A 26,727-nucleotide genomic window follows, 5' to 3' on the forward strand; every position below is an offset into this window, starting at 1 on the left:
TTTAAATAGTTCAGGTTTATAAAGGGGCTTCCAGCTATTATGAAACCCTTGTAGACCACAGGAAAGGAGCTGAGAGATTGCAAAGGTAGCCCGGGTTTATAAGATGGGAAGGCAGAGAGACCATGGGGATTAAAGGCTAGTTCATAATACCTGCCTCTTACAACAGTGGATCGCAAAGCGCTTTACAATGATGGGTCGGTGGGGAAACTGAGGCACGGAGCAGGGAAGTGACTTGCCCAAGGTCACCCAGCACAGGCCAATGGCAGAGCCAGGAATAGCGTCGGGGTCTCTCAAGTCCCAGTCCAGTGCTCTGTCCACTCGGCTGCAGTGGGATGATAGGGGCCTTGTTTTCAGAAGTGCTGAGCACGTTAGCTTTGGTTGGAGTTTTGGGGGTGCAGCACTTCTGAAAATCAGGCCCCAAGTCAGTGGCTCCATGAGGCATTTGAAGAAAATTCGCTACTGTGCACTAAGCCAGGTCAGGTCCATAAGTTGGCTTGGTGTGATTTTGTATTAAAAGACTCACTGATACCTCCTGGAAAAGGAGACGAATGCAGGACAATTCTGCTTCCTCTATTGCACTCCTCCAAAGCACTGGCTTGGAAATGGGGTCTTCCTGGCTTTGGGGTTCATTTCCTCCGTATGGCCAGGTTTCTGTGTCCAACCCTAGGACTCTGGTCATATCCTTTTGGGCCTGCTCCTAAGAGATGCTGGACACCTTCAACCCGCATCAACTTCAGCTGTGCTATGAATTGGTAGTTTAGAGTTGGGGAAACTGAGCCACAGGGGCTGGGATTTTCAAAGCAGCCTTAGGAGGTTGGGTGACAATTCCTTTCAGCTCCTTGGATAAGCCCAGCCAGAGAGATTAAAGCCTGACCCACAACCACACAGTCTGTCTTCACTGCACAGGTGAAGCGGTGGCTCTTTAATTGGGGGTTGCCTCTAATCCCCCCTCACAAAAATCTCTCACCTGAGTTAAGTGGTGCTTTTAACCTGGGCTAGCTAGCCCAGAGTGGGATGAGTGTTAGACCCCACGTTCCACTTAGACTCAGACGGGCAGCCTGCCCACTTTGCAGTGAGGACCCAGGCTAAATCACTGGAATGTTGATATTCCTCCAGTGCCTTCCCGCAATTCCTCCCATGTGCCCAGAGTGACGGATGAGTTCTCCCACAACCCACTGTACAGGAATCACAGAGCGGCTCCGCTTACTGCAGTGCATGGCCTGGCGAGGGACGCAGGGGAGGGTAGCGCCAGTGAGGATGTGGTAACTCAGGTGTGGTTTGCAGTTGGAAGTTCACACCCAGGTGAGGCTAGCTGAGGTGCTCAGACCCCGGCGCAGATCAGCTGCACTAACTCTGCAGTGAAGACAGAGTTGCACCAGTTTAGCTAAAGGTGTGGGGGGGGGGCGTGTTTTGTTTTTTAAATTGATTTAGTTAAACCAGTACAAAACTCTGTGTGGGGGGACTTGATTCAAAACACCTGGCTTTTTTCAGTTGAGTGTGCATTGGTCAACTTACAGGTACAAGCTAAATGTACACGAGGGAGGTTTAGCCCTTTATGGCTCCATGGGGGGCAGAAAAAGGGGAAGGTTGCTCCAGTTTAACTCAGACCTGATCTCTACCCCATTTTTATACCAGCTGTGTCAGTTAGGGGCATGCAGTTTTACTGATCTGCCTCTATAACCTTTGTGTGGGTGTAGTTATATGGGTATAAAGGTGCCTAATCCCAGTATACTCCATTCCCATCCAAACAGGTATCAGCTATACACATTTATACCAATATACCTGCATCTGTCCCACTTTAACTGTACCAGTAGAGCTAAAGCAGTACAATTTTTGTACGTAGCCAAGACCTCAGTTGGATTATTCACTCTTTGGAGCAGAGACTCTTTGTTCTGTGTTTGTACAGCGCCTAACGTGATGGGGTCCTCGTCTATAACTGGGGTTCTTTGGCATTCCCGTAATACAAATAAGAAATAATTTTAGCTTAACTGGTACAACTTGTGTGTGTAGCCAAGAGGTTTAAAAAAAAAAAAAAAGGGTCCTGTAGTGAATTGGTGACAGAACCAGGAAGAGAAATCATTTTTCCTGACTTTCTAAGCTTTGGCCAGCACTCTATAAGGGCTAGGGAGGAGGGAAAGCCAAGAATAGGGGATACAGCCCGAGCTTTGTTTCTCAACAGGCTGCTCTTCAGAGTTTTTCAAGAGGCTCATTAATATCGTTCTTTGTCAAGATGATAAGCTTGGGGGAGGACAATAGACGATTCTTGATGTCGGCAAAGGCGTTCAGTACAGCTCCCCATTCTGGGGTGGTAGAGAAATGTGGTCTAGCTGCAACTCCTACAAGAAGGATGGAAAAAATGTTGCCTAAGGCCCGTGTGTCATTGCTAATCATGTGGTGTTGAGGTGGCAAAAGGTTAGACAGCAGATTTCCACGAAAATCTGCGCCAAGAGTTTGAAATGGGAAGTGCAACAGTTGGCTTGGCTGGCAGTACGGAACTGGGAAAGGGCAGCAAGTTTTCTGAGAGATGGAATGAACACATCTCGGAAAAGCACAGAAGTAGACTGACATGTAAATGACTGCAGGACAGATTGGCCCATGGAGGGAAGAAGGAATGTGATGCAGAAGTGCGGAGTGGGCTGTGGCGGGCATGGGGTGTGTGTGAATTACTAGTGTAGGTTTCTCTGTTGCTTTTCAGCCTGAGAGATCAAAGCACTTGACAAATTGGCACACGCAGGGATCACAGATGCAGCCATCTCTGGGGCGAGATCCGCGGGTCTTCTGGGACAAAGCCCAAGTCAGTTTCATGGGGTGGGGGATCAGTCTGCCCACAGCAGAATGAGCGAGAGGAAACTCTAAGGGGAACTTTGACATGTTTCCTGCCTTCTGTGTGGTGTTTTCCTGTATAGGGAACAATCTGGCATGTAGTTCCTTTTACATTTGCTTCTCTGCTGGGGACTTAGATTGCACTGTGGGCAGATATGGTGCCTGGCTGCTTTGTGAAGGGAGCACCGTTATAATAGATGGTGAAGCAGCAGCAGGAGGAAGCTGTGTATTGTAGGTAGGTGCTGGTTTGGCAGTGTATGGGCTTGGCCTGCTTTTGAGAAGGATGGAGACAGGTCAGTAAATGTGATTCTCAGAAAGGCGGTGGGAAAGGCCCAGCCCTAGGAAGAGGGGGGGCTCATTCTGCGCTGGGGAGAAAATAGAAATGGACAGGGCTTGAGAGAGCATCTGGGCAGCTCTCCGGAGAGCTGCTGGCCCATCTGACCACACTGCAACAGTTAGCCCCTTCCCAGAGTTTTGTTCCTACGGCAGGCAGAATGCATCCGTTGCGGGCTTGCTGCTGGCGTTGCCTGGGGAGGCATCTTCAGCCTGTGGCGCAGGAGATACAGGAGTCCCAACCAGCCACATGGAAGAGGAGGATGATCGCATAGTTCCTTTCCCTTGATGATCTCAAGATGCTTTGCAAACATGCACTCACTGAGCCTGACCTCATTTTGCTGGTGGGAAACCCAGGCACAGAGCAGTGAAGTGATTTATCCCAGGATCACACATCAAGTCAGTGGCAAAGTCAGGAATAAAACTCAGAACCCCTGGCTCAGGCTTTATAACCACTAGGCAACACTCCCTCCCTCTGGGCTACACTGCTTGAATCTCCCAGCCCCAGTCCTGCCAGTTTGGCAACATTGTCACCTTTTAACATGCAAGACCGGTCTCCGGCTTGGAGGATCCATTCCAAAACCCAGGATTGCCCCAGGCACAGCCAACAAGGGAGAGGAAAAGGGCTGCCATTCTCCGTTGGCATTAACTATTCCACCCCCGGCTCACACTGGCGCCTGTTGCAGCGTGTGCATTTCAAGCCACCCACAGATGCTGATTGTAATTCCACGTTCGGCTTGGTGAAAGGAGGCCAACCTGCTGCAGATAAGGGATGTGGTTACGCTGGCACGTAGTCTGCATTTCTATTGCCTGTGCATCAGAACGCCCATACTGAGTCAGGTCAATGGTCCTTCTAGCCCAGTATCCCGTCTTCCGACAGGGGCCAATGTCAAGTGCTTCAGAGGGAATGAACAGAACAGGTAATCATCAAGTGATCCATCCCCTGTCGTCCACTCCCAGCTTCTGGCAAACAGAGGCTAGGGACACCTGGAGCATGGGGTTGCATCCCTGCCCATCTTAGCTAATCTTGGCTAGTAGCCGTTGATGGACCGATCCTCCAGGAACTTACCTAGTTCTTTTTTGAACCCTGTTATAGTTTTGGCCTTCACAACATCCCCTGGCAAGGAGTTCCACAGGTTGACGGTGCATTGTGTGAGGAAGAACTGTGCAGAGGCGGGTGAGCAGGGCAGTGGTGTCAGAGGATCCTCTTTCCATAACCAGGGCCTGAATAAAGGGCTGTGCGAAGGCGGGGGCAGAGGATGGGGAAATCTTGGACGGGGACCTTGGGAGGCTGGACTGGATGTAGTGCCCATCCTATGAAAATGGCTGTAGGGGGAGAGATGACGGAGAGTGCCGGTTATTGCGTCTCATGCAAAGGCTGCGAGCGCCGGTAGAGCAGTAGGTGGTGTCAAGGTTATAAAGAGGGAAGCTAGCTCTGATACTGCTGTGCCGCTGCTCTGAATCCCACCTGGGTGGGTGGCAGCCCGTCCGATGACTGTTGAGGGGGTCGAGGTCAAATGGGGTTAACGAGTCTTGGTCCGTTTCGCTGTGTCTACATCACACAAAGCGTCACACGATTCTGGCCTGCATGGGCAGCCTCTGTGCAGGTATTGACTGACCTCCAGCCGCCAAAGGTGGTCCTGCGGTATTAGTGCCAGGCCTGTATGGTCGAGGAGGCACCTGTGGAACAGGAAGAGGAGCTGACTCGTTCCCCTGGGGGGAAGATTTTTCAGAGCAGAGCAGTGTAGAATATTGATGGATTTAGGGCCTGATCCTCCACTGGCCACTTTGCTTTACACTTCCAGAGCAGCTTTAAGGTGAGGATAAGTGTGATTTGTGCCAGAGTGGTGTCAAGTGGCCTTGGTGTGAATGAGTATCAGGCCTTTATCTCTCTGTGATAACAGAGCGGGGATTTGTTTGTTAAAACAATCCTAAACTAGCACCTGTATGTCAGTGGGAACGCAGAGCAGGGGTCTGGGGTAGCGGTTAGAGCAGCGAGCTGGGAACCAGGAGGGATTTTTATCCCCAGCTTTGCCACTGACTCGCCCTGGGACCTTGGGCAAGTCCCTTTGCTTCTCTGTTGCGACTTACCCCTGTGTGTAAGTGGGGTTAGTGATACTGACCCACTTGGCAGGAGTATGAGAGGTGTCATGAATTAATGATTGTGAAGCATTTTTGAGATCCACCCAGATAAACAGGTGGACATTAAAGTCAGTCTTAACCAGTTGGGAATTAGCACGTGTCTTGAGGTGGGCACTGCCGTGTTCCAGGATAGAGCGAGCTCAGTGAATGAAGGCACTGAGATTTGATAGCCAGGTCTCTGATTACGATCTGTATCGATCCTATCTGCGTGACAGATGTAGCCACATGTCACTCCCAAACTCTTGTACATGCCTGATTTGGTGGAGGCTAGTCAGGCATTTGGAGTGGCTATTCCCAGAACAGTACCACATGTGTTTGGACTGGAAACAAAGGAGGAATGAACCCTGGGATGTCTGTAGTTGCTAAGCTAATCCGGTAAGCAGCATGTCTTCTAGGGGACTGGGTGAGCAGACCTGCTGCCATGTGCAGGACTGAATGATTTTGTTTGTCCCAGCTCATCACGCAGTGCCATAGGGGGCAGATGTCCTGACAGCCCTATTCCCAAAGGGAGGTGTGCTTTCAGGAACGCCACAGCCTGATGAAAGCTTCAGACGCTGAGCTGCTGACCTGTGTAAACATCCAGGAGGGAGAGGGTGTGACTGACTGGGATGAAATGGAGCGATGGAAGATTATAGGCTGAATACGGATGACAGGAGGAGGGTCTGACTCCCTAACTGCGAGCAGGGCCGGCTCCAGGCACCAGCTAAGGAAGCAGGTGCTTGGGGCGGCCAATACAAAGGGGCGGCACTCCATCTGCTATTGGGGCAGCCCGTCTTCGGTGGGAATTCGGTGGCGAGTCCCTCAGTCCCTCTCTTCCTCTTTGAACTGCCGCCGAAGTGCCGCTGAAGAGGAAGGAAGGGAGTGAAGGACCCGCCGCCGAACTTCCGCCGAAGAATAGAGTGGCGCGATTGAACTGCCGCTGAAGAGCCGCCGATTGGCTTTTTTTGCTGCTTGTGGCGGCAGGAACCCTGGAGCCGGCCCTGACTGCGAGACCCTTGAGTCGGTGGAATTTCCCAAGGGAAATGATGGAAGCTCCATTGCTTGAGTCATTTAAAATTCCCTAGTGGGATCCTGCACTGGCCCCTAGACGATGGCTTAAATGCATGCTAACATCTACAGTTCCTAAATGTCTCTCGTTAGGTGAGATGTCCCTAATACCGGACCCACATTTACCTTTGCCCCACACAGACCTGTTGTCGCTTTTCTGGATATCGCAAGCTATTGATGTTGAAAATACTGAGTCATGATACCACCACTCCAGCCAAGGTGGCTGGCGTGTACCAAACTGGTCCTGTGTTGTTCTGGTGGTGCTGGTTTTCTTGTATCCATTTTGGGGGCTGGGAAGTTTCTCCTTTCAGTAGCTGCCGTTGCATGCTGGGCCTGGGTACCACAGTAGGGAGTGTTGTCCAGTGATGAGAGCTCAGGCCTGGGATCTAGGACAGTCTGGGTCTTATTTCTCATAGGCAAGTAATTTTTTCATAGCAAGTATCTTGCTGTGGCAGCCATTCCAGTAGTGAGGACACTGATCTAATGCGTAGAGCAGGGGAACAGGGAGTGAGGACTCCTGGGTTCTCTTTCTGGCTCGACCACTGAGTGTCACATGACCTGGGACAAGTCACTTGCCCCTTCTGGAAATCAGGCTGGCCAGTCGTACCAGGGGATGATGACAGCTCACAGTGGGGTGGAGTGGATGAGACTTTAATGTTTTTGAATGTGCTTTGAGATCTGCAGATGAAAGGTGTTGTTAACATTCCTCTTGTTCCCTCCTGCCCTCGGAGCTAGGGTTGCCAGTTTTGGTTGGACATATTCCTGGAAGTTTCATCACGTGATGTAATCTTTAATTATAGACTAATTCCTGGAGGGTTGGCAATCCTACTAGGAGCACAGGTCACTATCACTCCACTCCCCGCTGCCTCTCGCTCCTGTTCAGCACTAGACCTGCTTTGTCCCCCCTTTTTAGTGAACTGTGACTGGTTAGAACAGTTCCGCTCTCTGACACCTGTCCTGGCCAGTGGTGTGCTAGTATGGCATCCCCAGAGGACGTATTATTCACTTAGACAAGTCCTAAGAGTTTGGAGAAGCAACTAAGCTTTGGAGGGCTAGTTCTCCCCTTTCACACTGTGCCGAGGTCTCTGTCACCCCATTTTCTGTATCCTGAAAGGGGCAGAGACCACACATTGCTACAGTAGTGAATGTGGTTACTCACCTCTTCACCTATACCGAAAACCTACCGACTGCTATGCCTACCTTCATGCCTCCAGCTTCCATCCCGGGCACACCACACGATCCAAGCACTGAGGTACAACCGCATTTGCTCTAACCCCTCAGACAGAGACCAACACCTACAAAATCTCCACCAAGCATTCTCAAAACTACAGTACCCGCACAAGGAAATAAATAAACAGATCAACAGAGCCAGACATGTACCCAGAAGCCTCCTACTGCAAGACAAACCCAAGAAAGAAACCAACAGGACTCCACTGGCCATCACATACAGTCCCCAGCTAAAACCCCTCCAATGCATCATCAGGGATCTACAACCCATCCTGGACAATGATCCCACACTTTCACAGGCCTTGGGTGGCAAGCCAGTCCTTGCCCACAGACAACCTGCCAACCTGAAGCATATTCTCACCAGTAACTGCACACCGCACCATAGTAACTCTAGCTCAGGAACCAACCCATGCAACAAACCTCGATGCCAACTCTGCCCACATATCTACACCAGCGACACCATCACAGGACCTAACCAGATCTGCCACACCATCACCGGTTCATTCACCTGCACGTCCACCAATGTAATATACACTATCATATGCCAACAATGCCCCTCTGCTATGTACATCGGCCAAACTGGACAGTCTCTATGGAAAAGGATAAATGGACACAAATATACAAAAACCTGTAGGAGAACACTTCAACCTCCCTGGCCACACAATAGCAGATCGTAAGGTGGCCATCCTGCAGCAAAAAAACTTCAGGACCAGACTTCAGAGAGAAACTGCTGAGCTTCAGTTCATCTGCAAATTTGACATCATCAGTTCAGGATTAAACGAAGACTGTGAATGGCTAGCCAACTACAAAACCAGTTTCTCCTCCCTTGGTTTTCACACCTCAGCTGCTAGAACAGGGCTTCATCCTCCCTGACTGAGCTAACCTCGTTATCTCTAGCTTGCTTCTTGCTTGCATATATATACCTGCCCCTGGAAATTTCCACTACTTGCATCCGACGAAGTGGGTATTCACCCACAAAAGCTCATGCTCCAAAACGTCTGTTAGTCTATAAGGTGCCACAGGATTCTTTGCTGCTTTCACCTCTTCTTATCCCCATTCTCTCTATCACTACCCACCTTCCTGATGGATGCTGTGGGTTGATGGAGAAGGAGCCAGGTTTGCTTCAAGGGATGATGTCTCAGCAGCTGACTAGTGCTTTTGCCATTGCTGTGTTGCTGTTCCAGGAAGCAGCGTCTCTAGAAGTCAGCGACAAAGAGTCCTGTGGCACCTTATAGACTAACAGACGTATTGGAGCATGAGCTTTTGTGGGTAAATACACATTTAGTCGGATGCATGTCTAGGAGTCAGTGTTTCAGGGCTGGCGGAAAGCTGAGTGGCTAGGATTGTATTAACATTCCAGGAAGTCAAAGCATCAACGAGGTTTTGTGAAGTAAGAAGATGAGAAGGCGGATAAAATGTGGAGAGAGGGTATATGAGGGTTTATGGGATAGGTGATATAAAGAGAATTGGTTGGAAAATTGTCTTTGTTCTCCTACGGAAAATTTGGATGAAAACAAAAAATCATTGTCAACATTTTCTGTGGATTACGGGCACTTTTCATGAAGAATTTTTATAATACGTTTTCAGGGACTATAATACTGTTATGGCAGGTGTCAGCAGATGGTGCTGTTACACATAACCTTGCAAGTTTTTCTTAGTGTGCAAGCGGTGTTCAGTCTTGGAAGAAAAGCTGTATTGTTGTTTTATGTTACAGTTCTTTGGAGATGCTGTTGCAAACAGTTGGAGAGTTTTCTGGCTGCCTTGATCTACTAAGTTCTTAGGGCAGAGTAGCTTCCTGGGAATCAGGCTTTGGTATTTGGGCTGAGATGTCAGAAAGAGGGGATTGCCCGTATGCTGTTTGTGACCACTTCTGTTCCAGGACTGGTGTATAGAGTGTAAATAAAACCATTCAAGCTAAGAAACTACCCAGACTAAGCATGAATAATTTTCTTTTCCAAGCGGAAACTGACCTTCATGGCCTTGACATCTACTATAGCAGAGGGGCTACAGGGAAATGTAATTGGTGATTGATAGGTCTATTTATAGGTTCTGTGATTCTATAACTTGAACAAATTGTCTTGCGCATTAACCACTCCTGGGTTAGATAGAGAGCAGGGAGGGGAACGATCTATATCCAAAGGATTTATGCCCCATCTACAGGGCCTAGTTTCCTGTCCCTGCTAGTGTCTTCCTGCCCCCCTGCCAGGGGAGGGGTGTTCATGGAGCAATTTCTTGGGCGTGCTGATGCTGAACTGCAGAAGACTTGAGTAACTGGTGACTGCACAGCTGGGGTTAGGACTCTCCTCTGGGCGGGAGTCCAGCTACAAACATCCGTGACTGTCACAGAGGCTCTTGGCTCTTTGAGTTGGACACGACTTTTTGCATCACCATAGAGACGGGGACAAGGCTTGGTTAGAAACGTAGAAGCCTTGCTCAGGGAGGGGGAGGAAGCTCCCAGGGCTTGTCACGTGCAGCTTGTGGTTTGATGGAGGATTCTGATAAATGACTTAAACGCAGCTGGGGGGAAAGAAACATGGGGAACCGAGTGAGCTGCTCTTGGGGGTGGGTTTGAACCTTCGGATACTGCAGCTTGCACATCCCAGTGAAGGACAACAGAGACCAGGGTCCATGGAGCTGTGACACCCCAGACTCTGCCCTTGGTTCTGTACTGCCATTGCAACCTCCATCTTGTTAGTTATCAAATCACCCTTCCCACAAACACCCAGAGATACTATACAGGCCTAGGTGCACAGACACCATACGGGGCACATGCAAGCAGAGGTATCCATGCCCAGTAACATGTGCACTCTACCACACTCCTGTCCTATCTCTTCAGGTTCTTATCTGTTAGGCTTGGCACCCATCATGGCAGTTTCCCAGCTCTAATACTGACAATCAGTGAGGATTCCTTGCCTTCCTCCAGCTCCTTTCATCTGCAGGCTTCACAGTACTTTCTGGGCATTAGTGAATTTAGCCTCCTAACACACCTAGGGTAAGTAAGAGGTTTTGCTTCCACCACCAACAACAAAATGCAGCTAGCTTTAGGGTGGAGGTGGCAGCCGTGTAACAGCACACAGCAACACAACCAGGTAGTTTAGAACAGGCGGGAGAAGGGTGGATCTTTAGGAAGCCAGGATCTCATTATCCAAACTGGGAATTAGTTAGGACACTGAGGCTAATGAAGTTTTTTTTCCACTCCTGATCTGAGCCAAGTGCTGTGGCAGGTACTTGTAATATATAATCCTAGGCATCAGCATAATACTTGTAGCTGTCACACGTATACTGTGCTTAAAAGCTAGGTGGAGTCAATATGTTACTGAGAATTTGATTGGTCAAGAAAAGCTCCAAATGCTGAGCTCCCCGTATAACCTCAGACTGATAATTTATTAAACAAAGCCAATTTGAAAGTGAAACTCCATCCACTGTGCCCAGCCAGCTGCGCTTTCACAGAGTGAGCAGTGCTCCTGTGAGTAGAAAGGGGGACTGTATGGCTCAGGGGACCGGTAAATGGGAAAGCATGTTCGAATCTAGTGGACAGGGCACCAGGCTGGGAGTCTGGAGACTTGGATCTCTGCCACTGACCCTGCTCTGTGACCTTGGGAAAGTCACTTTTCCCCGCTCTGTGCCTCAGTTTCCCTTCACCCTTTGTCTTGTCTGTTTTCATTGTAAACTCTTTGGAATGGTCTCTTTCTAGGTGTGTGTACAGGACCTAGCACAATGGGGCCCTGCTCTCAGTCAGGGTCTCTGGGGGCGACTGTACTGTGAAATGATTGCTTCTCCCTCCGTGTTGCCTATGGTGTATCCACCAGCCCTGGTGCTCTTTAACCTCCCCGGTGGCCGTCTCAGCAGACAGGCCAGGGATGTCCGGGATCACAGAGGTGAATGCCCACGTTTGCAGATAGGCAAGCAGCTGCCCCGTCCTTGCCAAAAGGGCGGTGCCATGTCGGTGGGATGCCCTTCCACAGCATTCTCACCCAGCTGTCTCAGAGAGCCGGGAGGTCTCAGACCAGTCTGCATTAAGCATGTGCTTTGCTCTCTCCTGACTGCTTTCTCTAACTCTTTTCCCCTGCCTGCTCAGCCTTTAAAGGCATATTTGAATATTAGTAATGGCTTATAAATATTACTATTGCGTGTATTCCTACCCACCCCCAGTGTCTATCTGCATTCCCCTCCCCTAGCGCCTTCCACATGAGGAACTCAAAGCACTTCACACACAGCCATTAATTTAGCCTCAAGAGCTTCCTAGGAGGCAGGCAAATATATACAACCCCTGTTGCATGGATGGGGAAACTGAGGCAGAATGGTGAAGGGATTTTCCCAAGATCCCACAATGTGAGTCACTGGTGGACCTAGGAATCAGTTCTCCTCACTCCAGGGTCTTCAGTTTCCTTCCTTTGGTGGAATGATGGGCAGAGTTGTTCTGCCAGCATCTCAACCTGCAGCTCCAGGGACTAAGGGCCTGATTTGTAAAGGTATTTAGGCACCCAGTGGGATTTCCAAAAGTATTCAAACCAATGGGGATTAGGTGCCCAGGCCCTTCGGAAACCCCCCGAGTCACCTAAATACCTTTTAAAGTCTGGCCATAAGTAACTAAGCCAGCCCCTCTGAGTACGTCAATATCTGACACCATCCCAAGGGCCGGAAATGTCCCCTCCCACCCCAGCAATGCTCTGCAGACTGAGTCACCTTAGGGTCTGGGCTCTTGTGCAGCACTTTAATCTCAACTCTTCTGCCTTCTAGGCAGGGCTGCCGGCACCTGAGTAGCCCTAACCAATGCTTCTGTGCATCCACTTTGCAAACCGTTTGGCAAACAAACCCACCCGTCCTCTGCTCACCGACTGCAGGAGCACTGGGGAGCTAGACCAGTGGGGAGACTCACACAGGAAACTGAGCACCATGGAGTTAATTTACTCTCCAAGGGTGGGGCACTCACTGAGGCCCCAGTGGGGAACTGTGCATCAATGGTCTGTGTTGGGAGGTCATCTGTCCCTTTCTCTTACTCTGTCCCATCCCTGTTGCCAGGCTGGCTAACAACCTTGGTTAATATCCAAAGCCCTTAGCCCTTCCATGCAGCCTGCCACATACTGCACACCCTGTGCATGTCCCAGAACGTCAGGCAAAGATATCTGGGAGTTGTCTGTAGGCGGCATGTGATTATCTAAAATGGCTCGGTTCCCCACAAAAGAGCCTGTGACTGATGCTCATCCTATAGCTCAGTTGAGTGTGGTTCTTTTTGAAGGTTTGAAATTCAGAATCTGAGCTGCTTTGGTTAGTTTTGATTGGAGGCCTAAGTCACCTGGTACGTTTCTCTACCCTGATTGGTTGAGTACAATTTTTTTTGTATCAGAATATGATTTGTGGTGCAAATAGTGTCGGTTGTGAATTGGAAATTCTCCAGTTCACCGTTTCTGCACGTATTCCTGCCAGTAAATGTGATTGTTGGAACACTCACAGAAAACAAACAGATGCAAACAGACCCAAAGTGTTTTGTGTCAGTTAACATCCACAGAATATATTTTGAGGCATTCACCTACGTTTGCTGCAAAGTCTGTCTACCTAGGCGTTGCTAACATGCCCATCACCATAGTATCTAGGCAGCATATACCAAATTAAGAGTAGCAGCATTATGATCCAGCCTTTCCCATTCCTCTGATATTATTATTATTTTATTATAGCACCAAGAGAGTCTTAGTGATAGACCAGGATCTCACTGTGCTAGGCGCAAGCGCATAACCTCATCAGAGTATCTCTGAAGAGCATATTCCCCCCCTGTCCTTCGGAATGGCCAAAACCAAATTTCAAAATAAAAACTCTCAAGGGAGGAACTTCGGGTCCCCCATTTCAAATGACACCCATCAAACATCACTATCAATATGCTCAGTGTATCTTCAGGGACAAGTTCTAAGCCACTCCAGCCAAGTGCAGCTCAATGTCAGTTTATTTGCTCTATGGTTCTGCGCCTCCATCCTTTGCTATCGTGATGAAAATGTGATTCGCTTTAAATGGGGAAATAAACGATGAGATGCCCCGGATCTTTCCTCTGCTCCTTGCAGCCTATACCTATCTTTGGAATGTGAGAGTTTATCCCAGGCTAAACTGGGATACTTTTGGGGAATCTGTTGTTAAACAATTAGCATATCACAGACTTATTGTTAGGACATGAGGATGCTTAGATGAAACAGCGACACTTGTGTTCACAGCAGATAAACAGAGAAGTTAGATAAAATTATCAATACTCGTGTTGGAAAGTTGCAGTGTAACACGACTTTATCTCTTACCATTCAGAACAAAAACACACAAGGACTAAAAACAGAGAGAGAAAGCAGGCTGCTCCCTAAGGCAGCGATGTCCAATACTACTTTGTTCTAGGCTGGTTCTTACCAGGCTGTTTGTGATTGCACACATCTCTAGAGCCCCTTAGCCTGCAAACCAGGAAACGCCCTACTCTTAAAGTGATAACTTGCAGTTCCAACACATTCCCCAATACACCACAGCGCTCAGTCACACCTGGATAGCTAGGTCGGTGTCTGCATGTCACTGTTCATATGTGCCTATGGAGTGCTGTAGGCTCGTTGTTAACGAGTGCTGTGCCGGGAAGCTGTAGAGTGCATCTGTTTTTTCTTCCTCTGCCAGGTGCTCTCTCACAACCTGTACACAGTGCTTCATATCCCCCATGACCCAGTGGCGCTGGAGGAGCATTTCCGGGATGATGACGACGGGCCGGTATCGAGCCAGGGCTACATGCCTTACCTCAACAAATACATCCTGGATAAGGTAAGCTCCTTCACTTTCTCCTTGCCCCTTCTGTTTGGTTGCTGGTGGAATTTCATTCTTCTCCTTTCCCTACGCCAAGGCCGGTCATCCCTTTAGAGCACCCCCATCTGTGGACTTAGATGTATTTTTCTTAAGAAAGGACCATTTGGCTGGGATTTAGGAGTCAGTGTGTCTGACGGCCACCATCTTGGCCAACACACTGAAACAGGCACCTCCAGAGCTAAAAGCATGAGCTGTTACAGCTTGAGTTAAAGAGGCTGTAACGGATTCATATCCTCAGAGGAGCGGACGCAGAGGGGGACCTGTAACACATGCTCGCCAGTGGGTTACACTGAGAGAGGACAACCAGAGGCCTTAATTCACCCTGCGTTGCATCTTGTCATCACTGACACCTGGGTAAGATAAAATGCTACCCAGTCAGAACTCCCCGCTCGCCCTGCCGGTGGCATTCTGTAGCCGCTTTGCACAGGCATGAGTGCCCACCCTGTGCTAGGCCTTTATGCCCGATTGCCTGGGGGAGGGAGAGTTCAAAAGGCAGATAAACGCTGAACGTTAGTAGTTGCATTGGCAGCTCTTTGCAAACAAAGTCACCCCTTCCACTCTGCCAGCCCTCCCTGCATACCGTGACTCAGTGTTTCCAGAAGGGGCAGCGTAGCTCTGACAGACAAGACACCCAGCGGTGGAAAACCCGACAGGAAAGCTCAGGCCTTTCTCCTTTAGTAGGAATTTTTTTTGCCCCATTTGGCGGTTTATCAGGGAGGACGAAAATAGAAGTTGGCACCGCAAGGGACAGGTATTTGGGGTTTTCTTGTATCTCAAAGGCATCTTTGTTTCTTAAACTGAAACGTTGTGGCTTGTTGCTCTCTGGGCTGCTTCCTCTGGGCATGTGGGGAAAGGAAAAGTTACTAGCAACTTTCTTCCACTGTGCCCTTTAAAGAAGGGGGCCCCATGTCTAGTGCTGGAACACGTCACCTTCTTGTCCCCCAATTTCCGAATAGCTAGACTGCCCTGCCCTAGATTGCACCACCAGCTGGTGGAGTAGGTTACTGCTCACGGTGGGTCAGAGCAGAATAGGGGGCGCAGGGGTTCCGTGTGCCAAGATGAGGTGGTTGGACCGCATGCCCCCTGTGACCGCGTGCACCCTGTCTCGCCTTTCATAGGAGGTGCCTCCCTATTGCCCTAGGTTGTGCCTTGGCCCGTTCAGAGCTGCAGCTAGTAAAAGAAGCCACGGTGCTCATTTGTGCAATGCATAGCCCCATGTGTCAACATCTCACCCTAGGTCTGGGGCGGCTCTAGGTATTTTGCCGCCCCAAGCATGGCAGGCAGGCTGCCTTCAGCAGCTTGCCTGCGGGAGGTCCCCAGTCCTGCGGATACGGCGGCAGCCTGCGGGAGGTCCGCCAAAGCCGCGGGACCAGCGGACCCTCCGCAGGCATGCTGCCGAAGGCACCCTGCCTGCTGCCCTCACGGCGACCGGCAGAGCGCCCCCCGTGGCTTGCTGCCCCAGGCACGTGCTTGGTGTGCTGGGGCCTGGAGCCGCCCCTGCACTAGGTAATCAATGCAGAAAAGCGTGTTGCTGGAGCTGGCGGGGGGTGGCGTAGCGTCAAAGCCTCTGGTATTAAATGCCCCTCCTCTGCAATGTAGTCAGTGTCCATCTGGAGAGTTCTTAGCCCAAGACTTGGGGATCTCCTGGGTAGTAACTCTAAGCAGCACAGGCTGTTAGTCCGTCAGGAAGCCGAGAGAGCCGCAGGCTCTGGCTATGTCCAGCAGCCCCAGTGAAGTATCTTGTTTATATTCATTACAGCTAACCTTGTTCCTTGCCTCTGCTCTGCTATAGACTCCAGGGAATCACAGGTTGGAATCCTGACTAGGCCAGGCCAGCCCATCAGAAGTAGATAAATTGAGTTTCTTGTGGGTGGGTCTTTCAGAGGAGACATTTCAAAACCCAGGTCTTGTCTGCATGGCCATGAAAGATCTGAGAGGGCGTTTTGATAAGAGTAAGTGGTTTACCCTGGTATTTACAACCAAAAAGTTTCCCTCCCACCCTGCCCCTGGGCAGTGTGCTGTTTGGATGCTGCCCCACACCCCAGCAGTGGCTGCATTTCACTGGGGGTGGCTGCGTGCAGTTTGTAAAGTACCTTTTGGATGAACAGTACTGTAGAGCTGTGAGATCTGACCGAGCCGCTATAGTCACTGTCGTGGTATCCCCTGTGTGTCACGGAGTTCTGAAATATTCACTGACACACTAAACCGACCAGCTGGGAAAGCTCCAGGACACGGTCATGTCCAGGTCCATGTGCTCGAGGGCTAGGCCAGGGGTTGTAGTGCCTGGCAGCTGTTGAAACATCACGCATCTTGGCTGGGGTTCGGGACTGGGACATAGGAGAGCTGGGCTCTATTCGTGGCTCAGCTATCGCCTGGCTGGGTGACCTGGGATGAATCACTTCCCCGCTCTGAGCCTCAGTTTCCCCATCTGTCAAAGGGGGATGCTGAAACCAACCCTACTTCATAAAGAGCTTTGAGACTCAGGGATGGAAATGACTCTGTAAATGCCAGGTATTGTTTATTATCTATCTTATGCTGCCTTCTGATACTTGGATGCAATGGCAGAATTGCCAGGTCTGTCTGAGAGGGGGAGGATCATGCCTGGCAGCCTTACGAGGTAGGTGTCATAACATGATGCCCTAGGTACTCCAGTGCTGGGTGCGTTAGTAAGAGACTGACAGGCAGCAATTCTGTATCAGAGTCCCTACAGCTCTGGGTTCATGTTAGAGTGCTCTGGGAGTAGAGCAGGGGCCTGGGAACTGGGACTCCTGGCTTCTAGCCCCAGCTCTGCTGGTGATATACTGGGTGATCTTGGGCACATCATGTGCCCTCTCCGTGCCTCAGTTTCCCCAGGTGTAAAATGGGGGTGACAAGCAGTTTGGGTTTGTGGAGCTCTTTACACTCCTGAGATGACAGGCGCTGTAGCAGGCTGTTGTGTTATTCCCAGTGCTTTGTAATGTCATGGCATCACCTTCACTGGCTCCCGGGGTGTGTTTGCAGGTGGAGGAAGGGGCTTTTGTCAAGGAGGATTTTGATGAGCTCTGCTGGACGTTGACGGCAAAGAAGAATTACAAGCCCGACCGGAATGGGAACAGTGTCGTGTCCCATAAGGACGCCTTCAAGCTCTGGTGTCTCTTTAACTTCCTCTCTGAAGACAAATACCCTCTTGTCATGGTCCCAGATGAGGTAGGAGCTCCTTGTCTTGTCATTTGCAGTCAGTTCCCCAGCTTCCCCCTCTCTGAGGAAAACTCTGGCCAAGTGCAAGAGACTTTTATTGGACTGACAAACAACACAGTGATCCAATAAGGTCTAGTGACGCATCTACCTTGCAACGTTACAGCAAGGGATAGTGCTACAGGTTGGTATGGGAAAGCGTGAGCTTTTCCCCACAGCGTCGCCAGTTCAATTCCAGCCTAGATCAGTGCTAACAAAGTTGTTTGCCGGCCTGTGTGGTATTAGTTTATTTCACCTCAGACCAGTCTCAGTGGAGCCGGAGATCACATCTCAAACTCCTGCCCCCACACTATAATTGAGACTAAATGCCAGCTTTGTTGGCAGTCCCAGTGGTGAGGCCAAGGGCTGAATGGGTCATGGAGACTGAATTCCCTTCTTGGGCTTAGAGGAGGGTCCCTCCAGGACGGGGCTTCTGCACCTGGGCAGGCTGGGGTGAAGGACTATGCTTTGGTGCAGGTTTAACTAAGCCCATGCAACCGCTCTAGTCAGAAGGGGTGATGAGGTGATGGCCGAAGGGAAGGAAGAGGGGTGAAACTGTTATGAGCAGCGGTAAGGGAAACGCTCTCTAGGCTGGGCTGTTTCCTTGCGTGGCCACCATCCCCCTCACATCTGGGAACTGGCTGTAACTGCTTGCAGAGCCAGAAGAAACGTGGGTCAGAACTGTGTCCAAGATGAAGGAAAGTAGCTGAGGCAGAGGCAGGAGAGCAGACCATTCTGCTAGTACAGCCGCGGAACCAGCTCGCGGGAGCCAGCCGTCGTTCCCCAGGGGACTGCTCCGTAGCGAAGGTCCTTGTCCGTGGCACGGATAGCCTGATGGTGTGGAAAGAGTGCGAGGAGACAATGTGTTCCGTCGGCTGGCTCGGTTTGCTGCCCTGGGTGTTCAGCTCAGCTGGTCCTGCCTCCATCATGGGGGCCATGCATTTTCAATCCCTCTTTGCCGAGCCATGTCTGATGCTTGCTCTCCACTCCAGCTGGCTTTCGTGGTGCGGATGCAGCTGTAGCAGAGAGGGTGGGGGTACTGGGCCGGCATGTTCGCATTGCACCTGCCTGATCAGCCAGCACCATGTGCCGGAGCTGCGTCAGCAGCAAAAGCTGTCAGTTAAAAACACGGAAGCCCAAAGGCTGCGATCGCAGGTAGCTTCAAGCCCCCAGGTTTGTAACGGGGATGGAAACGGAGCTGAGACCTTGACTGTGCCAGGGACTCCCAACTGCTATTGCCATTGTACCCGCTCAGGGGCTGGCTGAGTGGGAGCCAGCTGCCTGTGTGGACATGCACTCTCACCCTGCAAGGCCCTCTCTAAGGCTGCCCCCCTTTTCCAAAACGAACGTGGAACAATAAGCCTCTCATAACACATTTAAAGCCACACAACCCCATAAGGTCAGGGTGTTGTCGGGGGAACGTTGCTGATCATTTCGCTTCCCTAATGAGTAACTTTATGGGGGTGGTTTTGTCAATAGATTCTCCTGCACCGCATGAAATAGTTGGATCCAGATGGATCACGGCGTGCTGGGATGTGGTCCCCATGGGCGGCTGCAGAGTGGCGGAGTCCGTGTTTTAGCCTGCAGGAAAGGCTCTGACCACTCCGGATATGTGTGTGCATGCCGCAGGGTTAATTAAAAGAGAGGAATCCCAGCCGCTCAGCCAAAGCGGCTAATCATAATCTCTAAATTCCACGAGGCATGTGGGAAGAAAGGGAGGTTTCTATGGTCTCCCAATGCAGAACTAAAGTCCCCATCAGGTGGGTTGCAAATCCACAGACTCAGACGGGGAAAACAAACCCATTGCCTCTGGCTCCAAAGCTAACAGCAGCCTGGCCGGCAATAAGGGGATGGTCTGGGCCTGGCCTTGCCCCTCTGACTGATGGGCTGGTGAGGATGGCCTCTGTCATGCCGCCACTCTCTGCTGCCACCAGGCAGCTGCTGCTCTTGCTCCATCTCCCCTTTAGATCAGCAAAAACCAGAGCTGTGTGGTTGCTGCATATGCACGCGCACTTCCTGTTCCCCAAGAGAGGTATTTCCTGTTCCACAGACCTTGACACACTGAATCATCTTTCTGTTTGAGTGGCGCTGCCTGGGGGCTGGGCGTTCGCTTGCTTTTTATAAAGGGGGCAGGGTATTGGGGCTTTTTCCTTCTCCTCTGCACTAGGCTGTTGGGAGCGGGGGAAGGACATCCAATCCAGGGGACAGAGTCGGTACTATCCCTTGCCCTGGGTTACACCACAATTAAACCACAATGACTTCAGCAGGGTTGCATGGATGTCAAACTCGACCCTTCATGTTTGGGCTCTGGGTCAGCTCTTGGGAGATGAGAGGTGGCCAAAACCCTCAGTTAAAATAACCAAACAAAAACCAAAACTTTCTGATGGGGTTTTTTTTCACTTTTTTTTTTTTTTTTAATTTCAAGGTGATTTCCTGACATTTTGACCCACTTTCTGGGAGACCGTCTCTCTCCCTTCTTACAGTAACTTGCTCTGATCTCAACAGCAGCCAGAAAGGGCCCCAGAAATCCACAGCTAACACTGCGATTATGGCACTGGTATGCGACACCTGCCTCGTGCCCTAGCTCTAGCACATTTGAGGTGGTTATCCAGCCCCTGTGACAGATTCTGCAAAAATCTAAACTTTTTTTAAAAGAAGTTTCTAGTTTTTACTGTTGCAAAAAAACCCTTCCCAAATGCAAACTGACTGTAGACAATGCAACTCAATCTTCCTGAGGCCTGGTCTACACTACGAGTTTGTCAAATTTAGCAGCGTTAAATCGAATTAACCCTGCACCCGTCCACACAATGAAGCCATTTTTGTCGACATAAAGGGCTCTTAAAATCGATTTCTGTACTCCTCCCCGACGAGGGGAGTAGCGCTGAAATCGACATTGCCATTTCGAATTAGGATTAGTGTGGCTGCAATTCGACAGTATTGGCCTCTGGGAGCTATCCCACAGTGCACCATTGTGACCGCTCTGGACAGCAATCTGAACTCGGATGCACTGGCCAGGTAGACAGGAAAAGCCCCATGAACTTTTGAATTTTATTTCCTGTTTGCCCAGCATGGAGCACTGATCAGCACAGGTGACCATGCAGTCCCAGAATCAAAAAAGAGCTCCAGCATGGGCCGTACGGGAGATACTGAATCTGATCTCTGTATGGGGATATGAATCTGTTCTATCAGAACTCTGTTCCAAAAGACAAAATGCCAAAACATTTGAAAAAATCTCCAAGGCCATGATGGACAGAGGCCACAACAGGGACTCAACACTGTGCTGCGTGAAACTTAAGGAGCTGAGACAAGCGTACCAGAAAGCGAAAGAATGAAATGGACGCTCACGGAGGGAGGGGTGACTGACGACTGTAGCTATCCCACAGTTCCCACACTCTCAGAACACCATTTGAATTCTGGGCTGAGCTCCCAGAGCCTGAAGGGTCAAAAACATTGTCGCGGGTGGTTCAGGATATATGTCGTCAGCCCCCTCCAGCCCCCCGTGAAAGCAAAGGGAAAAACATCGTTTCTTGCCTTTTTTCAATGTCACTGTATGTCTACTGGATGCTGCTGGCAGACGCGGTGCTGCAGCACTACACAGCAGCATCCCCTTGCCTTGCCTTGCGGACGGCAGATGGTACAGTAGGACTGGTCTCTGTCGTCATTATTCCGTGGGCGCTCCTGGCTGGCCTCGGTGAGATCGTTAGGGGGCACCTGGGCAAAAATGGAAATGACTCCAGGTCATTCTCTTCTTTAAGTTTTGTGTAATGGAGATTCAGTCCTGCCTGGAATATCATGCCAGCGGGAGGCTTCTGCCTCAGGCTGCTCTCCCAGTCAGCAGCACCGTGCGGTCACGCCTACCCCAGCCTACCCCTTGCTACCAGGGCTCACAGTAAGATACTTAGACCTCTACATTTTGCTGCAAATAAAAAAATTAAGCTGCCGTTTAGAACTGTTCCCCAACATACATATCGTGGGACATTTTGTATTTTACCAGTGTCAACCAAAGGCCCACACACAAATGGAGATTCAGCCCTGCCTGTGCTTCTATCCTAGTGCTTATCACGGATTCCCATTTTCAGCTATAGGCGGAGCAAGTGAAGAATGGTGGTTCACTCTACTTTGCTAAAAGCCAACCACCCTCCCCTCCCCCCTTTGATCTCTGCTTGCAGAGGCAATAAAGTCAGTGTTGTTTCTTATTAATGCATTCTTTATTACTTCATCACACAAATGGGGGGATAACTGCCACGGTAGCCCAGGAGGGGTTGGGGAGGAGGGAAGCAACGGGTGGGGTTGTTGCAGGGGCACCCCCTAGAATGGCATGCAGCTCATCATTTCTGCGGATTGTGTGGGGCTCTGACCCGGAGCGGCCATTTGCCTCTCCGGTTCTTTAGTAGGCTTGTCTGATATTCTAGGCAGGACTGACTCTCCATTAGACAAAACTTAAAGAAGAGAATGACCTGGGAGTCATTCACATTTTTGTCCAGGTGCCCCGACCGACCTCACCGAGGCCAGCCAGGAGCACCCATGACAGCAGCAGACGGTACAGTATAACTGGTAACCATCTTTGTCAACTTGCAAAGCAGCAGACAGTACAGTATTTGCTAACTTGCAAAGGCAAGGGGATGCTGCTGTGTAGCACTGCAGTACTGCGTCTGTTAGCAACATCCAGTAGACATATGGTAACAGTGAAAAAAGGCTGAACGTACTCCATGGTTGCTGTGCTATGGCATCTGCCCGGGCAATCCAGGGAAAAGGGCGTGAAATGATTGTCTGCTGTTGCTTTCACGGAGGGAGGATTGACTGACGACATTTACCCATAAGCATCCGTGACAAATTTTTGGCCCCATCAGGCTTTGGGACCTCAACCCAGAATTCCAATGGGTCGGGGAGACTGCGGGAACTATGAGATAGCTACCCACAGTGCAATGCTCCAGAAGTCGACGTTAGCCTCGGTACATGGACGCACACCGCCAAATTAATGTGCTTAGTGTGGCCGTGTGCACTCGACTTTATACAATCTGTTTCCAAAAATCGATTTCTGTAAAATCGGAATAATCCCATAGTGTAGACATACCCTGAGTCTGAATGCAGCCTGAAACAGCCAGATCTCAGCAGTGTGAGCTTCACCCAGTCATCTGAAATTGGGTGTTTACGCTAAAACCTAATGATGGTGCTTCACAAGACAGAATTTAAAATACTTTAAGTGTATCACTGTGATTGTCAGCAGTTGTGTGTGCGTGTTGGGTCATTGCTATGTGAGTGAGGGGCCGAAATAGCAACTTCATTCTTTCCCACTAAGCAAAACTGAGTGCAACAGTAACTGTGTTAAGTAAAATCATAGGCCAGCACTTTCAAAACTGCTCACTGATTTTTGGTTGCTTTGAGTTTTGGGGTGGGCTACTAATGTCTGGGGGGAGTCTCGGGTGGAAATGAGGGTTCCCCTACTTCTTTTCAGTGAACACGGGGATTCCCCCAGGTCTCTGGGGTGGAGGTGGAGGTGCCTCCAGCTCTCTGGAAGTTTGGGGGTGAAAGTAGTGTCTATGGGGTGAAATAGGGTTGATTCTAAGTCTCTGGGTGTTCTGGGGTGGAAAGGGGGCTCCATTGGGGGCAGTGGCCTGAAGTCTCTGGGGTGGGAATGGCGGGTGGCCCCAGGTCTCCGGGGATCCCCAGGTTAAAAATGAGGGGTACGTAGGTCTCTGGGGGTCCCCAGGTGGAAATGGCTCTTGCTTTGCCTTCCACCCCCGCCTGCAGGTGGAGTACCTGCTGAAGAAGGTCTGCACCGCCATGAATGTGGAGCTGAACTGCTGCGAGCTGGACGACTACCTCTCGCAGGATCCCCAGCACCAGAGCGGCATGACGGTCTGGCAGTTCCTGGACCTGGTGAACTCGGGGAAGCTCCTGCGGGGGATCGAGCGGGAGGCCGTCAGTATGGCCGTTGAAGAGGTGTACCAGGAGGTCATTGAGGACATGCTCAAACAGGCAAGGAGCTAGCAGGGACCCTGGGAGACAAGCTACTGGGAGAGGGGCTTAGGCTGGGTTTTGATCCCCACCAGAAATGGGCTGTACCACATAACCTTGTCACTAAGCCCAGTGCTGTGGGGGCCTACCCATCTCGGGGCAAAGCCGGGCCCTTCCCACTCACCCCAGGGACAGTGTGCCACCCCTCCCCAGTTCCATATGGACGAAGTCATAGGGCTATTACGAGATAACCCTACCAGCTGAGTTCATGGGGAGGGGTGAGGTTAGAGCTCTGGACAGGGGGGCTGAGCCTCCCTCCTGCCCCAGTCCTTCCTGGAAAGCTCGTGGGAACTGCATGTGCAAAGGAATTTCCAGCAGCCACCCCTAGGCAACCAGGTGATGAGTCTGCCAGGCGCATCTGGCCACCAGGCAGGCTCTCAGCCCTTCTTATTAGCTACCAGGCCAGTTTTTGGACCTAAAATACTTTGCTTAAGAGAACACAGACCCTCGCTGGCAGACAGCATCTCTGATTGTTTGTCTGTAGTGACAGCGGCTCTAGCCGTGGCTTGTGGCCATGCCCGCCACGGCTGATGTGCAGTTGGTAACATGGCAGTGCTGTTGGCGGACACCATGTTTCTATTACCGGTTCGGCACGCTGTGGATAGGGCCCCCGGCCTGTGCTTGTCGAACTGGTTTGGCGGGTCCTTCTTGCTCCCAGCAAGCTGTGTGCAGTATGACACCTTGGGGCGCATTGCTCCATGCATGTCTGCTGGGCACTCCGTCCTTTCTGAGGCAATATGGGACAGGGGCCCAGCAGCTTTCCCAGCATGCACCAATACGCGCACAAGTAGGAAGCACGGTAGGTGCGGATGCACCGAGATGGTTCTGGTGGCTGGGCGCAAACTGAGACAACCCGGGTGGGAGCCAGGTGCAAAACCCGCCTTGGACTCATAGCGCAGGGGCTCTCTGGCACGGCCCGTGGATTGAGACCCCCTCTGTCTGTCTGGGCGCAGGGCTACCTCTGGAAGAAGGGCCAGCTGAGGCGGAACTGGTCCGAGCGATGGTTCACACTAAAGCCCAGCGCCCTGTCCTACTACATGAGCGAGGAGCGGAAGGAGAAGAAAGGCAGCATTGCCTTGGACAAACACTGCTGCGTGGAGGTAACTGCGCCGGGCTCCGGCGGAGAGGGGCTGTGCTGGGCCATCGGTGTAATAACAGCTCCTCCCTGTCTCCCCAGGGGGTGTGCGCACTCCAAGTGCTACTGTTCCAGTGGGTGACAGACCCCAGGCAGTGCCTGTGGAATGAAAGTAGGGGACATACAGTCAGACCGATTTCACCTCCGTTAACACAGGAGCCCCATGGCAACTCGAGGCTAGAAAAGCTCCCCAGATGCCATGGTGACGGGCGCTGTTGGAGAACCAGAACCAACCGGATTTTCACAGGCTAGGGCACAAGGGTGGCTGCTGGGTTGTCTCCACTCAGCATGCTGCAAAAAACTGATGTGTTCTTAGCTCGGGTTAAACCGGCAGGGCAGACGCAGCATTTGGCTTTTAACTCGGGTCAGCAGCGCGAGCTGCAGCCCATAGGGCAGCCTTGAACTGCTAACCGGAGTTCAAGGCCTCGTTGCTGTGTCTTAGCTGCTATTTTAACCCGAGTTCGCTAACACGTGCTAAGAACACCCCTTTTGCAGTGCACTTACCCTATGTGACATGAGCTTGCTCGTTCTCAGCCCAGCTCCCAGCCAGCCGGCCTCCCCGACCGAAAAATCACTGCTACAGTTGGCACTAATTGGCAGTCTCTGCAGAAGGGCCAGGGACTGAATGGGCCCTGGAGACTGAGCTCTCTTGATCAGATCAGATGCCTATTGGGCAGGGGCGTGTTTGGGGAAAGTTTGTCCTGTCAAGCCCTGCATGTGGGATAGATGGAGGACTTGGCTCTCCCGGGCTGTCAGTCCAGCACCTTTCACCAGCACTAAATTCACACCAGGTTTCAATCAGTTTTACTGCTGGCTTCTCCACTCCAGCATTGCTGGCTGCTGCAGGGTCCCCCGGGGGGGGGGGCGTGTGCAGTGACATCACTGACACACAGGGCTAGGCTCGAGGGTGGTCTGATGTGACAGCCCTGGCGTATGAAGCAGCAGCAGACCCGTTAACCAGCTGTGTGCTGCCTGACATCCAACCTGCCGCATGCCTGTGTCGGTGGGGGTGGGGACTCACATCCATTGCTGGTACCTGGCCTAGCAATATCAGCTGGGTGCCAGGCTGCCCTTTATCAGCACGCTGCCCCAAAGGCTTCCGTCCAGCAAAGGAGGGGTTAATACCGGGCCCCAGTTTGTACAGGGACTGGGGGAGGCTGAACGTAGGCGGGGAAGGAAAGAGACGTTTCTTTTCCTTGTAATTCCTGCCCCTTTACGTCCAGAAGGAAAGGCCCTAGGGGAAGGGCACAGTGGGGTTTGGTGGGGAGCTGCCTGGGCCAAAGGAGGGGGGCTGGCAGGCTGGGAGTTGTGCTGTGGGGGGCTGTCCCAGACTGTAGGGTAAGGGGTAGGGGCGATTTGCTCCGTTCCAGGAATGGGTTTGTGGGCGCAGGGGGGATTTGCACTATTCCAGGTACAGGAGCGGTAACTCCTTCCCCTCTCCCCATAGGTCCTGCCTGACCGGGACGGGAAAAGATGCATGTTCTGCGTGAAAACCTCTTCCCGCACGTATGAGATGAGTGCCTCGGACACCAAGCAGCGGCAGGAGTGGACGCTAGGTTTGTGCCGCAGCACCCACGCCGGGCTCTCAGCCCGCCCACCCTCCCTGTCTGTCCTGCCTTCCTCTTGCTCCTGGGTCGCTTCAGTGGAAGGAAAAGATGAAACCCTGGGGTGGCAAAGGCAGCTTCTGCCCTTGAGCTCTCTGTGCACCTCTACATGCTCTTCCTCTGCACGCTCAGCACCCCTGGCAGGGCTGCCCCAGGCCCATAAAACAGAGACCCAGTTTCTTCCCACAGGGTAATAGCAACTCCCATTAACTTCAGTGGAGCTGGCTGCTTGTGCCCAGTGCTGGGAGGAGGGGAATGCCGAGTCTGCTTCTTGGCATTCTCTGTCTCTCTTACATGTGGGTGGGTAGGACATTCCCTTGGTGTCCTTCGGAGTTCCCCTTTCCCTTGCTTGTGAGCTATGTGCCAATC

The 26,727-nt window shown here is 51.3% G+C and overlaps 1 protein-coding gene across 3 annotated transcripts in view; it reads left to right on the top strand.

The window, feature by feature from the left end:
* DEF6 (DEF6 guanine nucleotide exchange factor) overlaps positions 1-26,727 on the top strand; it is a 38,702-nt gene that overhangs the window by 4,776 nt on the left and 7,199 nt on the right. For 2 of the 3 annotated variants that reach the window (XM_039534860.1, XM_039534862.1), the window contains 5 exons: positions 14,206-14,346; positions 17,389-17,574; positions 23,353-23,580; positions 24,573-24,719; positions 26,202-26,310. In XM_039534860.1, the coding sequence (XP_039390794.1) occupies positions 14,206-14,346; positions 17,389-17,574; positions 23,353-23,580; positions 24,573-24,719; positions 26,202-26,310 (811 nt within the window). The remainder of the gene's footprint in view (positions 1-14,205; positions 14,347-17,388; positions 17,575-23,352; positions 23,581-24,572; positions 24,720-26,201; positions 26,311-26,727) is intronic. The other variant, XM_039534861.1, reaches the window with a different exon arrangement.

The sequence above is a fragment of the Mauremys reevesii genome, linkage group 4 (assembly GCF_016161935.1).
Source record: "Mauremys reevesii isolate NIE-2019 linkage group 4, ASM1616193v1, whole genome shotgun sequence".
In the NCBI taxonomy this organism is placed as follows: Eukaryota; Metazoa; Chordata; order Testudines; family Geoemydidae; genus Mauremys; species Mauremys reevesii.